We start from the raw sequence: 17,690 nt of genomic DNA on the forward strand, positions 1-17,690 counted from the left end.
TACTGTCCTCCTGGGGAAAAAAGAAATCAATTTCAGAAAACAGGAGGCATGGTGGGAGGGAATAAAACAGAAAAGCAGTACCTTTTAAATCATTCATTTTTCAGGATATCACAATAACAGTACAAAAATTATGATGCTCTTTGTATTGCTATCTATAACTGGGACTAGGTGGGCCCTGCTCATTCCCACGGCACCACTGCGATAAATTTCCCCATCCAGGAAGTGTTTGTGGGGGGTTAGCAATGAGGGCAGATTTCACAACCCAGCCCCCTCTAGCCTCTAACCCATGAGGAAGGGAGCGTGACAGCCAGACAACCTGGATTCTCTAGACCTTGAACAATACCAACAGCCAGCAATGGTATTAAGTCTGACCTCTGGGTGCTCTGTAAAAATCCACCAGCACAATAATAGATAGGTTTTCAAATGCTGGGCTGGTCCACACACAAGCTCCATTCTCGGAGGTTCTGGCTTAAAAGGGGTGTATTTTAATGAGGCTGAATGATGGAAAGTTTATAGTCAAAGAATAGTTATCTCTTAATAATAATATCACCCCTTTGCTTGTACTGCTACACTGAGGGTTTTGGAGCCCCAAACCTGACCTAAATTCCGTCACTATGTGGAAACTATATATGCTGATGTGGTACCCCCAGCAGATCCTATGGTTGTGCTAACTCTTAATGAGGTTCAAGGAGAGAAAGATAAACCAGGGAGACTTGGCCGAGCAGTCACAAAGAGACCTGCGAATCATCTCCAGGACAAAAAAGCCCGGTCAAAACCTTTGTGCATACTTCGAGGGGAAATCGTGCAGGGCTGAGCCCTCTGGGCGTGCCTAACAGTCACTGGTGTGTGTTAAGGAGGGAACTCCTTGTAACTAAGGATGCTAACTTGGAACAAGCGTTAACAAAGATCTAAAAATCTACTAAAACTATTTCCTGTGATTCAACTGGGAAGGACTATCATTTTATCTGCTTACTTTTCCCACACATTTCTATTTTCGAATCCACACGTATGTAAATGGAAAATCGGGGGCTGGGAATTTCAACTGAGCTTCTCTCAAAGGTTCCTCCGACCTCTCACTTCCTGCTCATTTCCTGGCATTCTTTTTCCCAAATTTAGTCCAGGTTTCGCCATGTTCAGGTCAATGAATTTCATCTCAGTAATTTGTCCTTTAAGCAAGGGTGTGGAATCCCACTGATTTCCCCAGCACAACACTTCTAGTATGTCTTGAGGTTAGAACAAGTCACTGGTGGTGCTTCAAGGGAAACATCAAGGTACTTCAGGGACCTTCGATCTGGGGAAGGCACAGCCCAGGCTGCAAACGTCTCCTGACAACTTTCACTCCCTCCATTGCTGAAGGGCCACTTGGTATTCACTGCAGCACATCATGCAACTCTACACAGCCAACCTTGGAGCCCGTTACTCTTCCCTATGCCTTGTCTGGGGACGTGAATGCCTCTTTAAATGAGCATCCTATTCAAATGGGTTATTAATGCTCAGGTGTCACTTGAAGAGGCACTCCTGTCCTCAGCCTGTCTGGCTCCAGGCAAACCCCGAGAGACCTAGATCCATCAGTGTGGCCCTGAAAGCCAGCAGACCCTAAGCCACATAGTTGAGGGGCTTTCTTCCCTTCTCAAGGTTTAGCTACTAGAGCATATTTTAAGATTCACAGTAAGACAGCAGTTTAATGGACATGAAGGATCGCTTCTGTCACCGTCTCTCTGACTCAGCTGTTATTAGAGCCACATTTCTTTTAACACACAGCTATAAGTTTGCATGTGAGGGATTCGTGATGAGTCCAGTCATATTTTTAGCACATGACCTTGATCCTCTCCCCACCCCTCAAACTCCCCGTCCCCAAGGTCCCTGCAGCTTCACTTGGATATTCTTCATCCCATTTCTGCCTCCAGTGGGATTTAAGTCTAATAAACCAGAGAGGACCAGGTCTCACTGTGGTTCTCTGGCAGACAGTGAAATACGATGTGCTCGTGATCTCACACATGTGAAGTCAGCTAGACGCTTTTTTCCAACTAGCTTGCAGAGAGATTGCATTTTTCTGGCTAAGTTTGGTTTCCCCAGTTTGTTTATGCATGTATCAGGGGAGCATGAAATAGTTTGAGAATCATCAGATTAATACCACATGCTGAAACTCAAGAGCTTGAAATCAGGATTACTGCTCTTGGCATATCAGACAGACACCTGAGGAGCCTGAAAGATGGATATTTCAAGGTCTTCAGTGAATAAGAAAGTCAGTTTGTATTTTTTTAAATCTTTCTTCTTACCTGGGTAGCCAACTGCAGTTCCTTTTAGTTCTTTCCTTCTGTACTATTAAATGTGCGTTATTGTAAATAGTTTAAAATATAATATTAAATGCTTTTAGGTTACGGAATACTTGAGAATGAGAATATCACTGTCTTTGACGATGGAAATGTTCTACATCTGCATTGTCCATGTGATATGGCAGCCACGAATCACAGCTGGCTACCGAGCACTTAAAATACAGCGAGTATGATGGAGGAACTACACTCTTAATTTCATTTGATTTAAAATGAGACAGCCACATGTAGCTAGTGTCTACTGTATTGGACAGCACAGTTCTAGACTACAATATTCTAGATTGTAATAATCTGGTTACTCTGAGTGGTAGCTTGTAGGCTGGAGAACTGACACTGCCCCACCTGCCAATTATATACGTGATATGAATTTCTGGCCTCAGTTAATTTTATAATTCCAAGGGCTCTTATGCCAAATGCTCGGCAGCTCTTGTGAGAAGAGAGGAAAGGAGGGGTTAAAAGGAGACGCACCTCCTGACAATCTTGCAGGAATTTCTGAAGATCCCTGTTGTCCTTCAGTCTCATCAGCAGCTCACTGGCTGCCTCACGATTCTTCCTATGTCTGTTACAAAGATAAGAAAAATAATTTTAAAAAGAGGAAGTAGGGAATCTTGAAATGCAGAATTTACAACTCGGCTTCTTTCCTGGGTCTCAATATATGCTGGAAACAGTTTGCCTACAGTTCTCAATCATGTCAAGGAGACAAGATAACCAAGAGAGTTTAGCATCCTCCAAATGAGTAAGCCATGGTACAAGAGACCATCACACCTGTCCCAGCCACACAACAGGCCAGGATGCAGGCAAAAGAGCTTCACAAATCTGGTGTTAGGGGAGAGAAAAACCCTGAGCATGTGCTGAGTAAGGGTCTCCATTTTAGGAACTATGCGAGAATATGAAATTGATCTTTAAGAAACTCATACCTGGGTGACAGGCCATGTACATGGCTAAGAAAATGCATAAAACCATGTAACTGGCTTAAAGGAACCTTCCCTGATAATGAGATTCTCGTCAGGAGAAAAACTCACCCAAATCAACAATAAACCAAGAATGAAAATTTTTAGACCTGTGACATCACACACCTAACTCAATCCCACTCTTCATTAACAGATAAGGGTCACCAAGGTTTAAAGAAGTTAAGGCACAAAACCTTAACGGAAAAACTTAGAAGAACTGGAAGGAGCTGCTGAACTCGGGCAGCGACAAGGGACGTGGAGTGCTCGCTCCCCAGCCCGGATGCTGGGCATAGGGCTTCTTGGCACACGCTGCGGAGGTGCCAGAACTCCCCTGCAAGCCTCCTTTACGCGCCGCCCAGGGGCTTCTCCACCAGACTGTGAAGGAGAGCTATGTGAACGCTGTGAGTGCCGTGAGTGCCATGGAAAGGGCTACCTTCACGTGGTTCTACTGCCATGGGGCAGAGCCGTGCCACACTGAGAACCGAGAAGCCTCACCCTAACACAGCTCCCCCATATTCCCAAGGGACCCAAGCGCCAGCCAGCCGAAGCGAAGGGTACGAAGAAGGGCAAAGGAAGAGTGCAAATGGGGAGGTTTGGTTTTTCATTCCAATTCCCAAAGCAATTTCTTGCTGCAGTGCCTGGGCAAGGTCTCTCGACCAGCCCTGCTCGCCCCCCTGGCAGGGAGGAAGAAGAACATGACCTCTGATTCTCTGCAACACCAAGAAAGGGCAGCTCAGGGAGCACCTCATGCCAACTGGCTTTTAAAGAACCTTCTTCAAGAGCAAGAAAGACCTTACAGTGATGCATGTGTCACACAGGCCTGCAGTGGCTGCTGGCAACAAGGGACAGTGGCAGCACTGTAGCTACCATCTTGCCTGGGGACCAAAGGGAAACGCCCTCTGTTCCTACAGGTACCGGTGACTACAGAACACAGCAATAACATGAATGGAAATAATACTGTCAGGGAATTACTTGATATATAGGATGACTTTTTTTTTTTTAGTTGAAAGGGCTTTCATACCTTCAGGAAAAGGGGTCTTAATATGTTTATACCACTTAGGCAAAATGCAACAATAGAAAAGTACTTCTCATATAATGCTAAATGAAAAGAGTTTATGCACAGCCCATGATACAAAACTCCAAGGCACAAACTGGAAAAGCAAAAACTAAAATGGCATGTGCTAAGGGTGAGATTAAAAAGTAGTAGTTTCCACCTCCCCTCCGAATTTTTAACATTGTAGCTTTTATAATAAAAAATAAAGGCCAAAGCCCCTTTACTTCATTGCTATCCTTTCTCAAAGATCAAAAATTTTTTAAAAATGTTTTTTAAAGATTGTTAGTGATTTCGGACTAAAGGAATTAGTCATCGAAAAATGTGGGTGGGGAAGGAATGTCAAGAAAAGTTCTTCAAGTTCCCAATCCTCAAATTCCAGTCACTATTTGTAGGGGGGTTTAAGAGAAAGAAAGCAAATAAAGCAAACCTTCAGGAGGAAGGTAATTTGAGTTGGAGTTAAGTCACAAAATGCAAGAGTCCTGCCTTTAGCCAAAGGCCTTGAATGAAAGTTCCCATTCCCTTCCCCAGCGTCACACAAAAATGCTACAAAGGCAAGGAGTAATCAGAGACACGGGCAGTTAAACCAGGACATGCAACTTTGAAGCTCGTAGAAATAATAGGAGTAAAAATAACTTCAAACACTGAGAAAATTTACTAAGAGAGAAATACCACCGGACGGAATCTTGAATGTCTCTCTTATATAATCAAGACTCACACGTGCCCAGTAGACTTCTGCCTGGACAATTTTCCTCTTTCGGTGGGTGCATGAAGGAGGGAAAGGCCAAATGGTGATTTAAGGCCTCATGTCCAAACAACACAGATCAGGAGGGCATGAGGATGGCCTCTGAGTGATGCGCTCTGCGGAACGAAAAACAGCTACACAGGCAGCTGAGATGGCTACTGCTTCAGAAAACCCTTGAGAGAAGTGAGCGTGGCTTAACTGTGCACTGGTGGTCACCAATGGTATTCACGGGAAGTGAAACTTGGGAAAGTCTTTCAAAGGGTGATCGCGGATTTAGTTATAGAGAAGGACCTTCCTAAACTTGGCCGTAGCTTTCCACACTCCTAAGAGTGCTCTTTGGGGCAAGGTTAAATCTCTTGCTTTCTTTCCATCTCTCACCACCTACCCCTATAATAAGACTCAAAAGCTCCTCACCACATGAGGCAGGTATTGGGCTTAACTGTGTTTCTTATGGAAAATAAAGAACCACAGGTACCTAAGTAAAGTGGGTTGGTGATTTTTAAGCTTTTTTTCCCACGTGAGATCAGGCCTGGCTTTATGAAACTGGGCACTTTTCCTTTTCTCCCAGGACTGCACTGGGGCTCGAATTTCCCTCTGAGCCAGGAAGCTCACCCGTTCACACCCCCCCCTGAGCAGGCTTGGACAGGAGGCTCCTTTCCATCCAGTCACAAGCCCTTTAAAGGACACTCACGTCCCCACCCACATCTGTTAAGAGTCAGTGTCTTTGTTCTAGTACTTCTTCTTCTCAACAAACTTCAGTGGTAATCGATGAGATTTCCGGAACGTAAGCAGGTTATGATGATTTTGCTTTCTACAAAAATAGCTTCACAGGAGCGTCAGAACGTTTCTGGACGGGGATCAGATCCGAAGAGTTAGATATTTACTTAGCTTGCGCCCTGACACCACCTGGAACTCAGATTTGTGTATTTTTTTTTTATAGCAGACCAGTGTCCTCTGGGGTCAAGTTTCAGATCTTGAGGCCTCTGGGGATATTAAAGTGAAACCAGAATTCGGTTAACACGTGCTGAGGAAAATAAAAAAATGTAGTCCTCCTGAGGGCAGATCACTGGAAAGCCCCATCCCCCTTCCATCTCTCTTATGCTTATGGATAGTAGGGAATCTTCTTCCCAATGCTTTTTTAACAACAGAAATCCCCAGGAGGCCTTGGAACCCCACGGGCCCAGGCTCTCACTCAAGGACAAAAGGAAGGTTAAGCCAGCACTTGAGAGCTGCTGAAGCATTCTCTCACACCCAGGAGCCTCCCGTCTTGACAGAGTCAACTGCTTCCAACAAGCCCTTGCAGCTGCAGCATCAGGGGACGGATGAACACACTGAGGAAGCTGCCAGGCAGCTGCACGCCTGCCTGAACACAAGTGTCCCCAGTGGCCCGGCCTGCCTTCAGGAGACCAGCTGTGTGCACCTAACATGGAAGAACATGGTGTATCATGTTTACAAAACAACACAAGATTTAAAAGAAATCCTTTCTCCTCCAGGTTAAGCCTGTCTTGCCCAATCCTTGCTTCTCACACTCACTGAAGAAGGGCTTGGTGGAGGGATGTTTTTTTCTTTTTCGTAGCTGTTTTAAAAGCAACAGATACAAAATTATAATTAATATACCTTACATCCTATTCCATAGTACCACCCTGAGAGCATATGGTTTAGGATCTGAATCAGTGCAAAGGACAGACTGGTTAAAGCCAGGAACTCAGTCTTTACAGGGCAAGAGCAATTCTCCTCTCCACTGCACACTGTAAAACGTTCATCTGGCCCAGGGTCCCAGGAGACCCTCTCAGACATGGTAAGACGGTAAGTAAGGAAACGCTCTCAGCAAGAAGTTCTTCCTCTTCGCTGCACTTGAAGGCCAGAGGACCCTTGAGGAAGAGGTTGTTTCTCAATGACATCAGTCTCACAGCAAGCCCTTAAATCTGGCCCAGGGCTCACTGGCACCGGAGAAGATCAGCTGGAGCAGAGGCTAGTGACCGACCCAGATGGGCCACACCCAGAGAGAAGTGGCCAGTCCAGAACCAAGCCAGGGCCCACTCAGGTTGTGCTTCCAAACCAGATCTGCCCAGACCTCCTACTTCAGTAATAACCAAGGCAGAGTTAGGAGTCGGGGGTGAGGGTCTAACAGAGAACACTGGCCAGGGAGAAAAATCTTTTGGAACTGCAAATAAATAAATAAATAAATAAAAATAAAACAAGAGCATCTAATCTTGGAGAGGCCTTGGCAGAAAAGGAGGAAAAGAGTCTTGTTTCTTATTTTGAGAAAGATCCTATTACAGCATTACCCAAGCCAATTTTCCAAGAAAGGCCTGATGGTGTTCACTTTTGCCTCTGCCAGGTACTCAGGACAAGCCAACTTTGCCCTTCTTCCCTGTCCCCTCCTGAAAGGCCTCAGAGGAGCCTTGTGTGGATGAAGGTGAATGTGGGCTTGGCTGTGGAAGCGTCTGGCTTTCGGGGTCCCACTGGGTGACACGCTACGTGTCACCTCTCACAGGGCAAGGCTCACACCCCACCGCTACTCAGCACTCTGGCTCTCCTAAGTCTTTGGTTAAGAATTAGTCTGGCGTCTCAGGCTTTCTTTCTATTGTAGATTAAATTTTGCTAGGTGCCCACGTCCTGCCCACCGGGGGAATTTATACCCACAGCCCCAAAGACGTTGGCCAGTGTTTCAGACGTTTGACAGCCCCAGGGTGCATGACTCCCTTGAGAACCTCAGGATGCCGCACCTGTCATCGATAGAGTCCACCTTCTCCTGGATGCGGTCCGAACTGATGTTCCCATCGCTCACCAGCCTCCGGCCCGTCTCCACGACCGCATTGATCTTCTCCTCGTTGGCGTCCATGGTGGTCATGAAGTCCTCTTGTTTTTTAATAGCTGCTTCAGCTCCTTCCAAGGTGGTGGGCATTTCAGTATGGGCCAAAACATACTCCTTATTTAAAAAGGGAAAAACAAAATCAGAGCAGGATGAGAAATCATGAAATACAACTTGCTTTCAGAACAACAACAAAAAAAGCACTCTTTCCTACATCCTGCATTTCCACGCAACATACTTTGCAACAATTGCTTCATCACACTCATATGAAATTATCTATGGAGTCAGATAACACAAAAAGTTGGGCGGGAAAAAAAATCCCAGTGGGACACCGCAAGTGACTAAATTTCCCTAAGTGGTTAAATGCTCTTATATTTTTTTCCCAAAGAGAGTGAGGGAAGTGAACACAGGTTTGTGCATCAGCCACAAGGGTCCGCTCATGTGCCCATAAGGTGACAGCAAAAGACTGTTCAAACCCAATCTTTTAAGAGGGATTATCAACCACAATGTTGGTGACCATCCTTAGCTCTTTCTCTTTCTCTAATCTCTAATGTCCTTGGGTCATTGGGTCAAGTCCCTGACCTTTCTAGAGCAACGAAGACAGAGCCATTCAGAAAAAAAAAAAGAAAAAAAAAAAAATCCCCTAAAATATTGGGTTGGCCAAAAAGTTCATTTGGATTTTTCTGTAATCTTATGGAAAAACCCGAACTTTTTGGCCAACCCAATACTTTTTAGATTGAATTAACACCTCTCAGAATGTCGCTAATTTAATGAACTGCTATGAGGACATACGTACTATGAACACACTAAGAGGTCCTCGACCGTAACTGCAGTGGAACTGTACTTTGCAAGGCAAGATAGCCCCTGTGGAAATCTTCAACTCTATTTCCTACGTTGTGATGGGTTTCAGTGCCTTAGATGTCAGGAAAAAAACAAATGTCTTTCCATCATTCTTCTCATTTCCCACAGGTGAGGTTTAAACCAGCAGCCCCGGCAGAAACGCTTCCAAAGGCAGCCAGGGCCTGCCCCGACAGGAAGGAAGCCAAGGCAAGGAGGGACGTTACCTGGTTGTTAAGGAAGGCTTCGGCCTGCTTGGTGTCCCGCAGGAACTGCTGGTAGGCGTGGGACTGGGAGAGAAGGTTCTGCCTGTTCTCCCACATCTTGTGGAGCTCATTCCACCCAGTGTCCAGGGCCTGCAGCCGCTGCCGCAAGAACATGTACTGGGCGTCGGTCTGGCCCTGGGTGACCATCTCACCCATGTCCCTCATCTTCTGGTAGTCCTCCTCGTAGTTGTCGATCTCGTTTTTGATGTTCTCGTGCTGCGTGAGGAGCTTCTCGGCCTCGGTCAGGGTGTTGGGCATGTCCTCCGAGGCGATGGCCGTCTGGGTCCTGGAGAGCCAGGACTGGAAGTCGTCCAGGTCCCGCAGGAACTGCTGCAGCTTGCTGGCCTCTCCCAAGGAGGCCTCGCGGTTCTTGAGCGTGGTCTTCATCTCCTCCCACACGTCGCTGATCTCGGCCAGCCGAGACAGGATGGCCTGGGCCTGGTCGGGGTGCTCGGACTCCAGCTTCTCGGCCTCCTTCTGCAGGTCGCTCAGCTTTGCCTCGATGGCCACCAGGTCCCGCTCCATGCCGGTCAGCTTGCGCTGCAGGGCCATGACTCCCGCCAGGTCGTTGCCCAGGTCCTGGGTGGACTCAATGACCTTGGTCTTCTCCCGAATCCAGGACTTGGTTTCGTTGCACTCGAGGTGGTAGTTCTGGATGCTCAGGGCGGAGAGGAGAGCGTCCTTCTTCCGGTCCACCAGCTCCCTGAACTGACTCCACCTGTGGGCGCAGGGGCGGAGGAGAGAGCAGAGTGGGAGAGAGGCCGGAAGCTCACGGCTGGACAAGGAAATTAACAGTGACGGTCGAAGCTGCGGCTCCCCCTCCAACTCTGCTTTGACTACGTGTGCTTTGGAAAATCATCTCCCTCAGTATATGGACACCAAATACCACCATCGAAACAGCTCAGAGACACACTATAATCGGGAAAGAGGCTGACAAGAGGGGGGACTTGTCAAAGGAGCTGCAAAGTCAGCAGTGACAACACATCTGTCCCCCAAAGAGTCACTTAATTCATGTCTGCAATGCACATTTTACTCATCTCCGAGCTGCACCTAATGAACGTTTCCCACACCCAAAGGCTTCAGAACCAAGGCCAGCTTGCCACCACGACCTACTCAAATGTATTTATTCAACAGAAAGATAAGACCGGGACAAAGGTCCACCTTGATAATTAGGACTTTCATCCACCAATTACGTCTCAAACATGCTAAAACCCTCCCTGTTCCAGAAATCATTTTAAAAGACACAGGACAGGTGCTGCCTTGATGCCGTGATCCACCACGCTGGGCACAGGTCTCACACCCAGGCCCTTGCTTCCCACGTCAGGAGGGGCTGCCCCGAACGATGTCGCCCACCCCCCTCCCCACAGAGACCCTTCTTGAAAAACCAGGGTATGTCGAAAGGCAGATGACGACATCATGATGTCAGCGCCACAGTGTCAGTGACCCTGTGCAGGAAATTCCTGACCGCGAGGCTCAGCAGGCGACCTCGCCATCCCGGCCCGGCACACAGGGAGCCGGCCCGCCGCCTGCCTCACGCTTACCTCGTGTTGAGCTTGTCCTGCTGGGCCTTGATCTCCTTCTCACTCGGGTGGCCGCTGTGCATCAGCTGCCGAGCGATCTGGTTCACCACCGCCACCCGGGAAGCCTGGTTGTTCATCTCTGGTTCTAGGCTCTCGAATCTGCAGAGGCAATTCAACAGGGGGGTCACCTGCTCGGTCACCTCGGCTGCGAGGGGCGGGCGGGCCGGTGTCCCCGCAGCAGCCGCTCACCTGTGCTGGATGACCTCCAGGTCCTCCAGCTTCTCTGGGATCTGCATGTTGTTGAGCCACTGCTCCTTCTCGTCGATCCAGAGCTCGCAGGCGTCGGCCTCGCTGAACATCTTGTACAGGGCCAGGGTGTCCTGCAGCGCCTGCTTCCGCAGCCGCGTCAGCTCGGCCACCTCCTTGTAGCGCTCCTCGATGCCTGCCAGTCGGCCCTGCACGTCGGGAGACTCGGCGTGCTCCTGGGGGAGGGCGCCGGCCTGCTCGTGCAGCGAGTCGATGGTGGGCCGGTAGTTGGCGATCTCCTCTGCCACGTCCTTGTGCTTCTTGACCAGGGACTGGGTGGAGTACTCGTCGTGGCCCACGTCGCTGCTGGAGACGATCTTGAGGATGTCCAGCATCCAGGCGTCGATGTCGTCGGCGTCCGCCTGGAACTGATGCAGCAGCGAGGCCTCCTCCAGGCGCTTCTTGCGGATGGCCGAGAGCTGCTCCAGGTGGGCCCACTGCTCGCGAATGTAGGCGATCCGCTCCCGGATCTTCTCCGACCCGAAGTGCTCCTCGGCGATCATGTCTTCGCCCTCCTTGATGGCCTGCTCGAAGTGGCCGCTGCGGCCGCTCATCTCGTCCTCGAACGCCCGGTGCTTGCTGAGCAGCCGCACGACGCTGGTGAGGTCCTTGCCATAGTCGTCGGAGGACAGGATCTTCTCCTTCTCCCGGATCCAGCCTTCCTCCTCGGCCATCTCCCAGAAGAACTTCCAGAGGCGACGGGACTCTTCCAGGCGGGCCCGGCGCTCGGCCGCCAGCTGGCAAAGCTCTTGGTAACAGAACTCCATGTGGGCCACGCGGTCTCGGATCACCTGGGGGTCGCAGGGCTTGTAACCTGTTTAACGCCAAGGCAGGCACGTGGGTGTGACAGCGGCAGCACAGGCTCCCGCGCGTTTGCAGGCAGTCGGCTACACCCCCGCTCTCCCTCCTAGATCACCAGTTTACGCTAAGTGCAGGGCCACGTGATGGGGCAATGGAGCACCTTCTAGGATCTTGACTGGATGAGGAGGGATAGGCAAGGATAAGTGCTTTTTTTTTTTTTGCCCCAAGCGTTATTTTTTTTTGATCACTTAGGAACCAAAATTAGCAGGTAAATTGTAAGAAAGAAGGCAGCTGCATTTAATTGTTTCTAAAACAGAACAAAACCAAATCCTTCCAAACATCCTTTAAACAAAGATATGCACAGCCAGGTGTGAAAGCCATGAGGTGTCTGACAGACACACCAGGCTATTGGTGTGCAGAGTGTGGTCTGGCAGATTTCAGTGGCCAACATCAAGCCATTAAAAGCCAAGCAGCACTCGAGTACTGAAGGAAAAGACAGGTCCACTTCAGAATAGCAAGACAGAGTTAAAATGTAATGGAAGGCCACCCTACTGCATCTCATTATACCCACGACACGGCCCACTGGGAACCCACAATAGCAAGGTAACTTTAAAGGTCCCACTGCCACACATAACCCATCTACATCTCTGGAGATGGACTTCTGGTGACGAGGGGGTAACGTCTCGAACGGTCTGTCTTTACCTTCCTCGTCTGTTGCAAACTTCTGGGCGGAGGCATTGACACCTCTCACCCGCTCTGCCTGGATGCCAATGTCCGCTTCAACCAGGGCATGCTTCTGTAGCAGGTCTTCCACGCCGAGCAAGTGTTTGCCATAGTCTTGAGACAATAATAGCACCTGCGCGCAAGAGGCAACAAAAAAGACATCCATGAATACAACCTTGACGTCATCGTCTCATAATCTTTGGACAGGATGGGAGCCAGCAACCAAGCTGCACCCTCCCTCCAGCCAGCCATCCTCCCCATATCTTTAGGGGAAGATGATGGCATGCAAACCAGAGCAAAACAAACCCAAAAGCCTATAGCAGGAGAGACATTATAAACTAAGGACCATCTACCTTGGAATAAGAAGTCAAACCTATACTAAAAAGTAAAGAATAGAAAAAAGAAAAAAGAAAAAAAAAAAAAAAAAAAAAAGAAGAGAGGAGGAACCAGTATGAAATATAAACTGAGCCTCCAAGAAGGAAGTGCCTGCAATAACAACCATTCAAGAAGATAAGATAAAGGTAACAGAGCTGTTTCATGTCAAAGTTTAAAGAAGTCTCCTAGAAGTTGCTGACCCCTTAACTGGATGCTCTCCTCACCTGCAAGCTCATTGGTACACCTCTGCGATACTTACACAATCAACGGGAGAAACACCTAGTTGAAAAGTTTACAAACCACATCTCTAACCAAATCTCTAACAGGGTCAGGTGACTGTCACGCTTAGGAGGTCCCGAGCAACATCTCTGGTTTAAGTTTGGACCCACTAATATTTTCTTTCATTTTTTCCATCAGCCCAATTTGGGGCTCTCATCACACATCCTCTCCAGATGGAATTTCTACTTCATTCTTACTTATGAGGAAGTCTCTGGCCCAATCTGAATTATAAAGTGCATGACGAATTCTAAAATGAAAAGCACATCTCTGTTAGATTTTATGAACATTTCTATTTTAAGAGGTCAAGACAGACCATACATGAGAACATCATAAACCTGGGACAATAAGAGGGAAAACTCATGGTATGAAGAGACCTTGCTCCCCCCTGCCAGGAACAGTTCAAGAGGTAAGCAAAAGACAAGGGCTTACATCCCAGGAAGGAAACCCCTCACATGAGGTCAAGCTGGGGAACACAGCACGTTGAGATAAAGGAGGCTTCAGGGTACGGCCTGAAATCTGCCCTGTTCTGTCCTAGCTATGTGGCTAAAGGCCTGCCAGCTGGAGAACTGCTTGACACGGATGAGCTTTCCTAAGAGGCTTGCATCAGAGGACACAGACAGGCACAGGACTACGGCACAACGGCAGGTCTCTTCCTGGGTTGGGGGGAAAGCTGGGAACACCATGCCCAGAGCTGTCAGTAAAGGAAGGGGAGGCACAAATCGGCACTGGCAGCCCTCTCCAACCAGCACGCCGTCCTGTGATACATACACATATCTTGCGCTTAATTCTCGCTATAACCGGATGAGGTAGATGAGGCAGATGGTAAGTAAGCTCTCCGCTTACAGGTGAAGGAAGGAAGCTCAAGGAGATCGGGAAGCTCCGGCGCTCACCATCTGAACGCTGGCTGCCTGTTTCCCGGGATGCGTTCTGTCCACACTGCCTACTACTCTTCCGTACCACCCGCCTGGCCTCTCCCCAAAGAAGAGCCACTCACACATAGACCAACGGACGGAAAGGCAGCCCCAACTCTAAAAAGTTAAAACCACAGAAGACCACAATTTGATTGACCCCCTACCAGGGGATATAACCTAAATTAGACCTGAGTCACAGCGGCAGCCCTCCAGCTACGGAACTGACCTTTGTCACAACTTCTTCTCACTTCACGTCTCATTTAACTTGTGAGCTAACAACCTTCCCGTGGGTGACATGGCCCTTCTCTGGCTGTAAGTGGGCGATCAGACCAGGGGCATGGTTGTGTGTTGGGGGGTTAGTGGGCAGGTCCCAGACAAGAGAGGCCTGACTGGATGGGCTCTGGCCTCCACGCTGGCACGTTTTACCTTCATTTCATCCATCCAGTCCATAATGTAGAGCATTTCCTGGAATATCTTCTGCAGCCCCAGGTTCATCTCGAGGCGCTGCCGCCGGGCCCTGAGCAGCTCCAGCAGGTACTCCCAGAGCCGGATGACGTTGTCCTTCCTCGCCGCGATGCGCTTGATGTCGTGGTAGTTCTCCGCTTCCAGCTCCCTGGCCACGGCCACCACGGCCTGCACGCGCTCCTCGTACGCGGCAATGTCCGTCTCAATGGCCTCGTGCTTCTTCGTGGCAGCCTCGACGGCAGGAAGGTCAAATCCAAAGTTGTCCTAAGAGAAAAGGGAACAAAAAGAAAAGAAGCACAAAATTCAAAAGCCATCCAACTTGGAACAAAGAAACAGAAAACGGAGGTGGAGTCCTGGGCACACCCCTTAATCTTGGTGGGGGTGGGGGAGGGTGTCCCAAAGCCAAACACTGACTCCCGAGTCCCGACCCCCACTGGTCTTCGCCTTCCTGGGGGCCCTTAGAACTGTGCTTGGGCTCAAATGCTGCCCCCAAAGCAAACCAGCAACTTCTCACTTTACAGAGGGGTGCAGCACATAGGTAGCACCCGACTTACGAGACTGGAGCAGGCGATGGCTTTGGTTAAGCCAAGTAGAAAAGAAGCCACTTACTTATTTCATGGCCAGTCTAGCTGCCTTGAAGGCCAAAGACTGGGAGAAGGAGACAAATTTTTAAATATGAACGGTTCACACACACTCACTGGCTCTAAACAAACTTTGTTTGAACTACTTCCAGATCTATAAAAAGTCAGATAAATAGAAGAGAAAATATATTAGAAATTATAAACATCCTCTTCATGGGAAGTGGGTGAGATGACTTGACAGCTGCTGCAGGACACTGGATGTTGACAAACAGCTGTCCTAAGGCCCCTGAGCGTGGTCTAGGTTCTAGCGGACCCCGGGAGCAGTTTTCTTGAACACTGTTCTAGAGCAGGACCTGGGACACCAGACGCTGGTTCTCGCTCAGCCAGGTCTCCCTCATAGCTGCCTTGCGGTCGAATCTGCGGGCAAGCTGTTCCAGTTTCTCCTGTCTTATGAGCTCGTTCCGCAGGGCCAGTTCTCGCTCGTGTTCCGCTTTTTCCAGTCTTTCCCAGGCCTACAGAGATGAAAGAGAACAGTTTCCTGCTACGTTCAAGGAACAATCCTAGGCTGCAGTTAACAGCCAGTGCTTCTCAAAAAGACCTGAGAACTTGAAAGGGAAATCCCATTCCCAACCTCAATGACTCTTAAGCCTTGGGAAAAAAATCATTTTCTCTCAGTTGAGCCCCATGGGAACACTCTCCCTTATCTAAATCTAAAGATCCTATGTCACATCTGGGAAACAAAGCAGTGTAGATATGGAGCAATGTAGCTAAGTTACAAAGCCCTTAACTTTAATTGAGAGGAAGCAAAGTATCTTCAACAGCTCTGATGTAAAAAAGATAAATGACATCTTCTAAGAAATCATACTATGAATCTCTCATTCACCCCACTCTGAAGTCACTTATTTTTAATTCACATATCTGAGTATTTTTTTTCTAAAATACTCACCAATTAAATTCATTCCTATGAAATATATCTTACTTCACATTAAAAAAAAAATTCCACTTAAAAGAATCTAAATGTGTACAACTGACCACAGTTCTAGATTTTTCAGATTTCTGCTTGGAAATAATGCCCACCATGAAATTCTATAATTGCAGATATAACAGGCATGGAAACAAATTTTTTGACAGCTTCTCTGACGGAAGGAGTCAAAATCCTAAGCTCTCACCTCTAGGGATTCCAGATACATGAAATAAGGTTTTGAATTCTCCCTTTTGCAATTTAAAGATGTTTGAGCCAATTGCCTGGGACAAATGACAGGTAAACTGATTATGTATCTGAGTGACAAGGTAAGCAGGCTGAACCTGGTTTGATAAAATCTAACACACACACACACACATACACTGCCAGCCACCTGCCCCCAAACCACCACAAGCACTCCCTTGACCCTCAGCACTACGTGAGCAATGACTGCCGCTTATCAACTCGGCAGGCCAGGAAGGAAGCCTCTCAAGATCTCTTAGCAATCAAGACCCACTGATAGAACCTGAAAACCTACAGGAGGCTGGCGCCCACACAGGAGGACAGGGCCCACGAAGGAGGCCAGACGGATCGGTTTTACCTTGTTAATGTCAGAGATGAGTTTCCCCTCCCGGGGCATGTAGACCTTCTGGTTATTGGCCCTCATCTTGCTCTGAATAGTGAAAAGCAGGACTTCCAAGTTCCCCTTCTCAGTAAATCTAAGCAGAGAAAACCAGCCATAAACATTATACTATATTTTGTTCTTTCAAAAGGAAAAACGCATCTGCTTCTAGAGAAAAAAATAAAATAAAATAAAATAAAAAAACACACTTCGGGGCTTCCCTGGTGGCGCAGTGGTTGAGAGTCTGCCTGCAGATGCAGGGGACACGGGTTCGAGCCCTGGTCCGGGAAGATCCCACATGCCGCGGAGCAACTAAGCCCGTGCGCCACAACTACTGAGCCTGCGCGTCTGGAGCCTGTGCTCCGCAACGAGAGGCCGCGACAGTGAGAGGCCTGCGCACCGCGATGAAGAGTGGCCCCCGCTTGCCACAACTGGAGAAAGCCCTCACACAGAAATGAAGAACCAACACAGTCAATAAATAAATAAATAAACAAACACACTTCGTGCAGCCTCACAATTTTAAAAGGCATTTATCTCCAGTCTGACTTTTATGTGAAACGCGTGCGTGTTAGAGCAGTGGGTTAGTTTTTGGGTACTGAAGACCTCAGTATGTGCCAAACTGTGGGGTTTTTCTTGTGGTTCGTTGTTTTTGCTGAGATTTACAGTCAGGGGCACAGAATGCTACTCTTTTGTTAATCAACTCAATCAAGATTTAGACCCCAAGCCCTGGACGATGAACTGGCTTCATTCGGAGAGCACAGCTGAATGCATTCAACAAGGATCATTTCAAACGCCCACCTAGGGTCACTGTCAATGGGTTGTGGAGACCTCAGCCAGGAATTCACAACTGAGTGAAGTTTTCAGAAAAAGGAGGGATGACTCTTGTCATAATAAGCAAGAGAAAAGGGCCACAATATTTACTGGACAACTACGTATCTTTAAAATATGTGAAAAATCAGACTTCTGGGGGCAGCAAAACCTGATCTGAACGGATATGAAACTATTGTTTTTTTAATTCACACAATGTGAATAATTACATGTTTTGCTACAGATATGTGAGGAGGCCTGATATGAGTTAACTGCCTCAGAACCACCTGGCATGTACCCTGTTACTTCTCTAAAATCCAGAAACGATGGAATTCTGAAACA

At 48.2% G+C, this 17,690-nt stretch overlaps 1 protein-coding gene across 4 annotated transcripts in view; it reads right to left on the minus strand.

Moving 5' to 3' along the window:
- The window catches only part of SPTBN1 (spectrin beta, non-erythrocytic 1), a 195,785-nt gene that overhangs the window by 28,798 nt on the left and 149,297 nt on the right, over positions 1-17,690 (minus strand). For all 4 annotated transcript variants that reach the window (XM_059943347.1, XM_059943349.1, XM_059943348.1 and 1 more), the window contains 9 exons: positions 16,521-16,638; positions 15,312-15,470; positions 14,339-14,641; positions 12,327-12,480; positions 10,767-11,637; positions 10,539-10,676; positions 8,959-9,715; positions 7,809-8,011; positions 2,802-2,892 (listed from right to left, as the gene is read on the minus strand). In XM_059943347.1, coding sequence (XP_059799330.1) covers positions 2,802-2,892; positions 7,809-8,011; positions 8,959-9,715; positions 10,539-10,676; positions 10,767-11,637; positions 12,327-12,480; positions 14,339-14,641; positions 15,312-15,470; positions 16,521-16,638 — 2,794 coding nt within the window. The remainder of the gene's footprint in view (positions 1-2,801; positions 2,893-7,808; positions 8,012-8,958; positions 9,716-10,538; positions 10,677-10,766; positions 11,638-12,326; positions 12,481-14,338; positions 14,642-15,311; positions 15,471-16,520; positions 16,639-17,690) is intronic.

The sequence above is a fragment of the Balaenoptera ricei genome, chromosome 13, assembly GCF_028023285.1.
Source record: "Balaenoptera ricei isolate mBalRic1 chromosome 13, mBalRic1.hap2, whole genome shotgun sequence".
Classification (NCBI taxonomy): domain Eukaryota; kingdom Metazoa; phylum Chordata; class Mammalia; order Artiodactyla; family Balaenopteridae; genus Balaenoptera; species Balaenoptera ricei.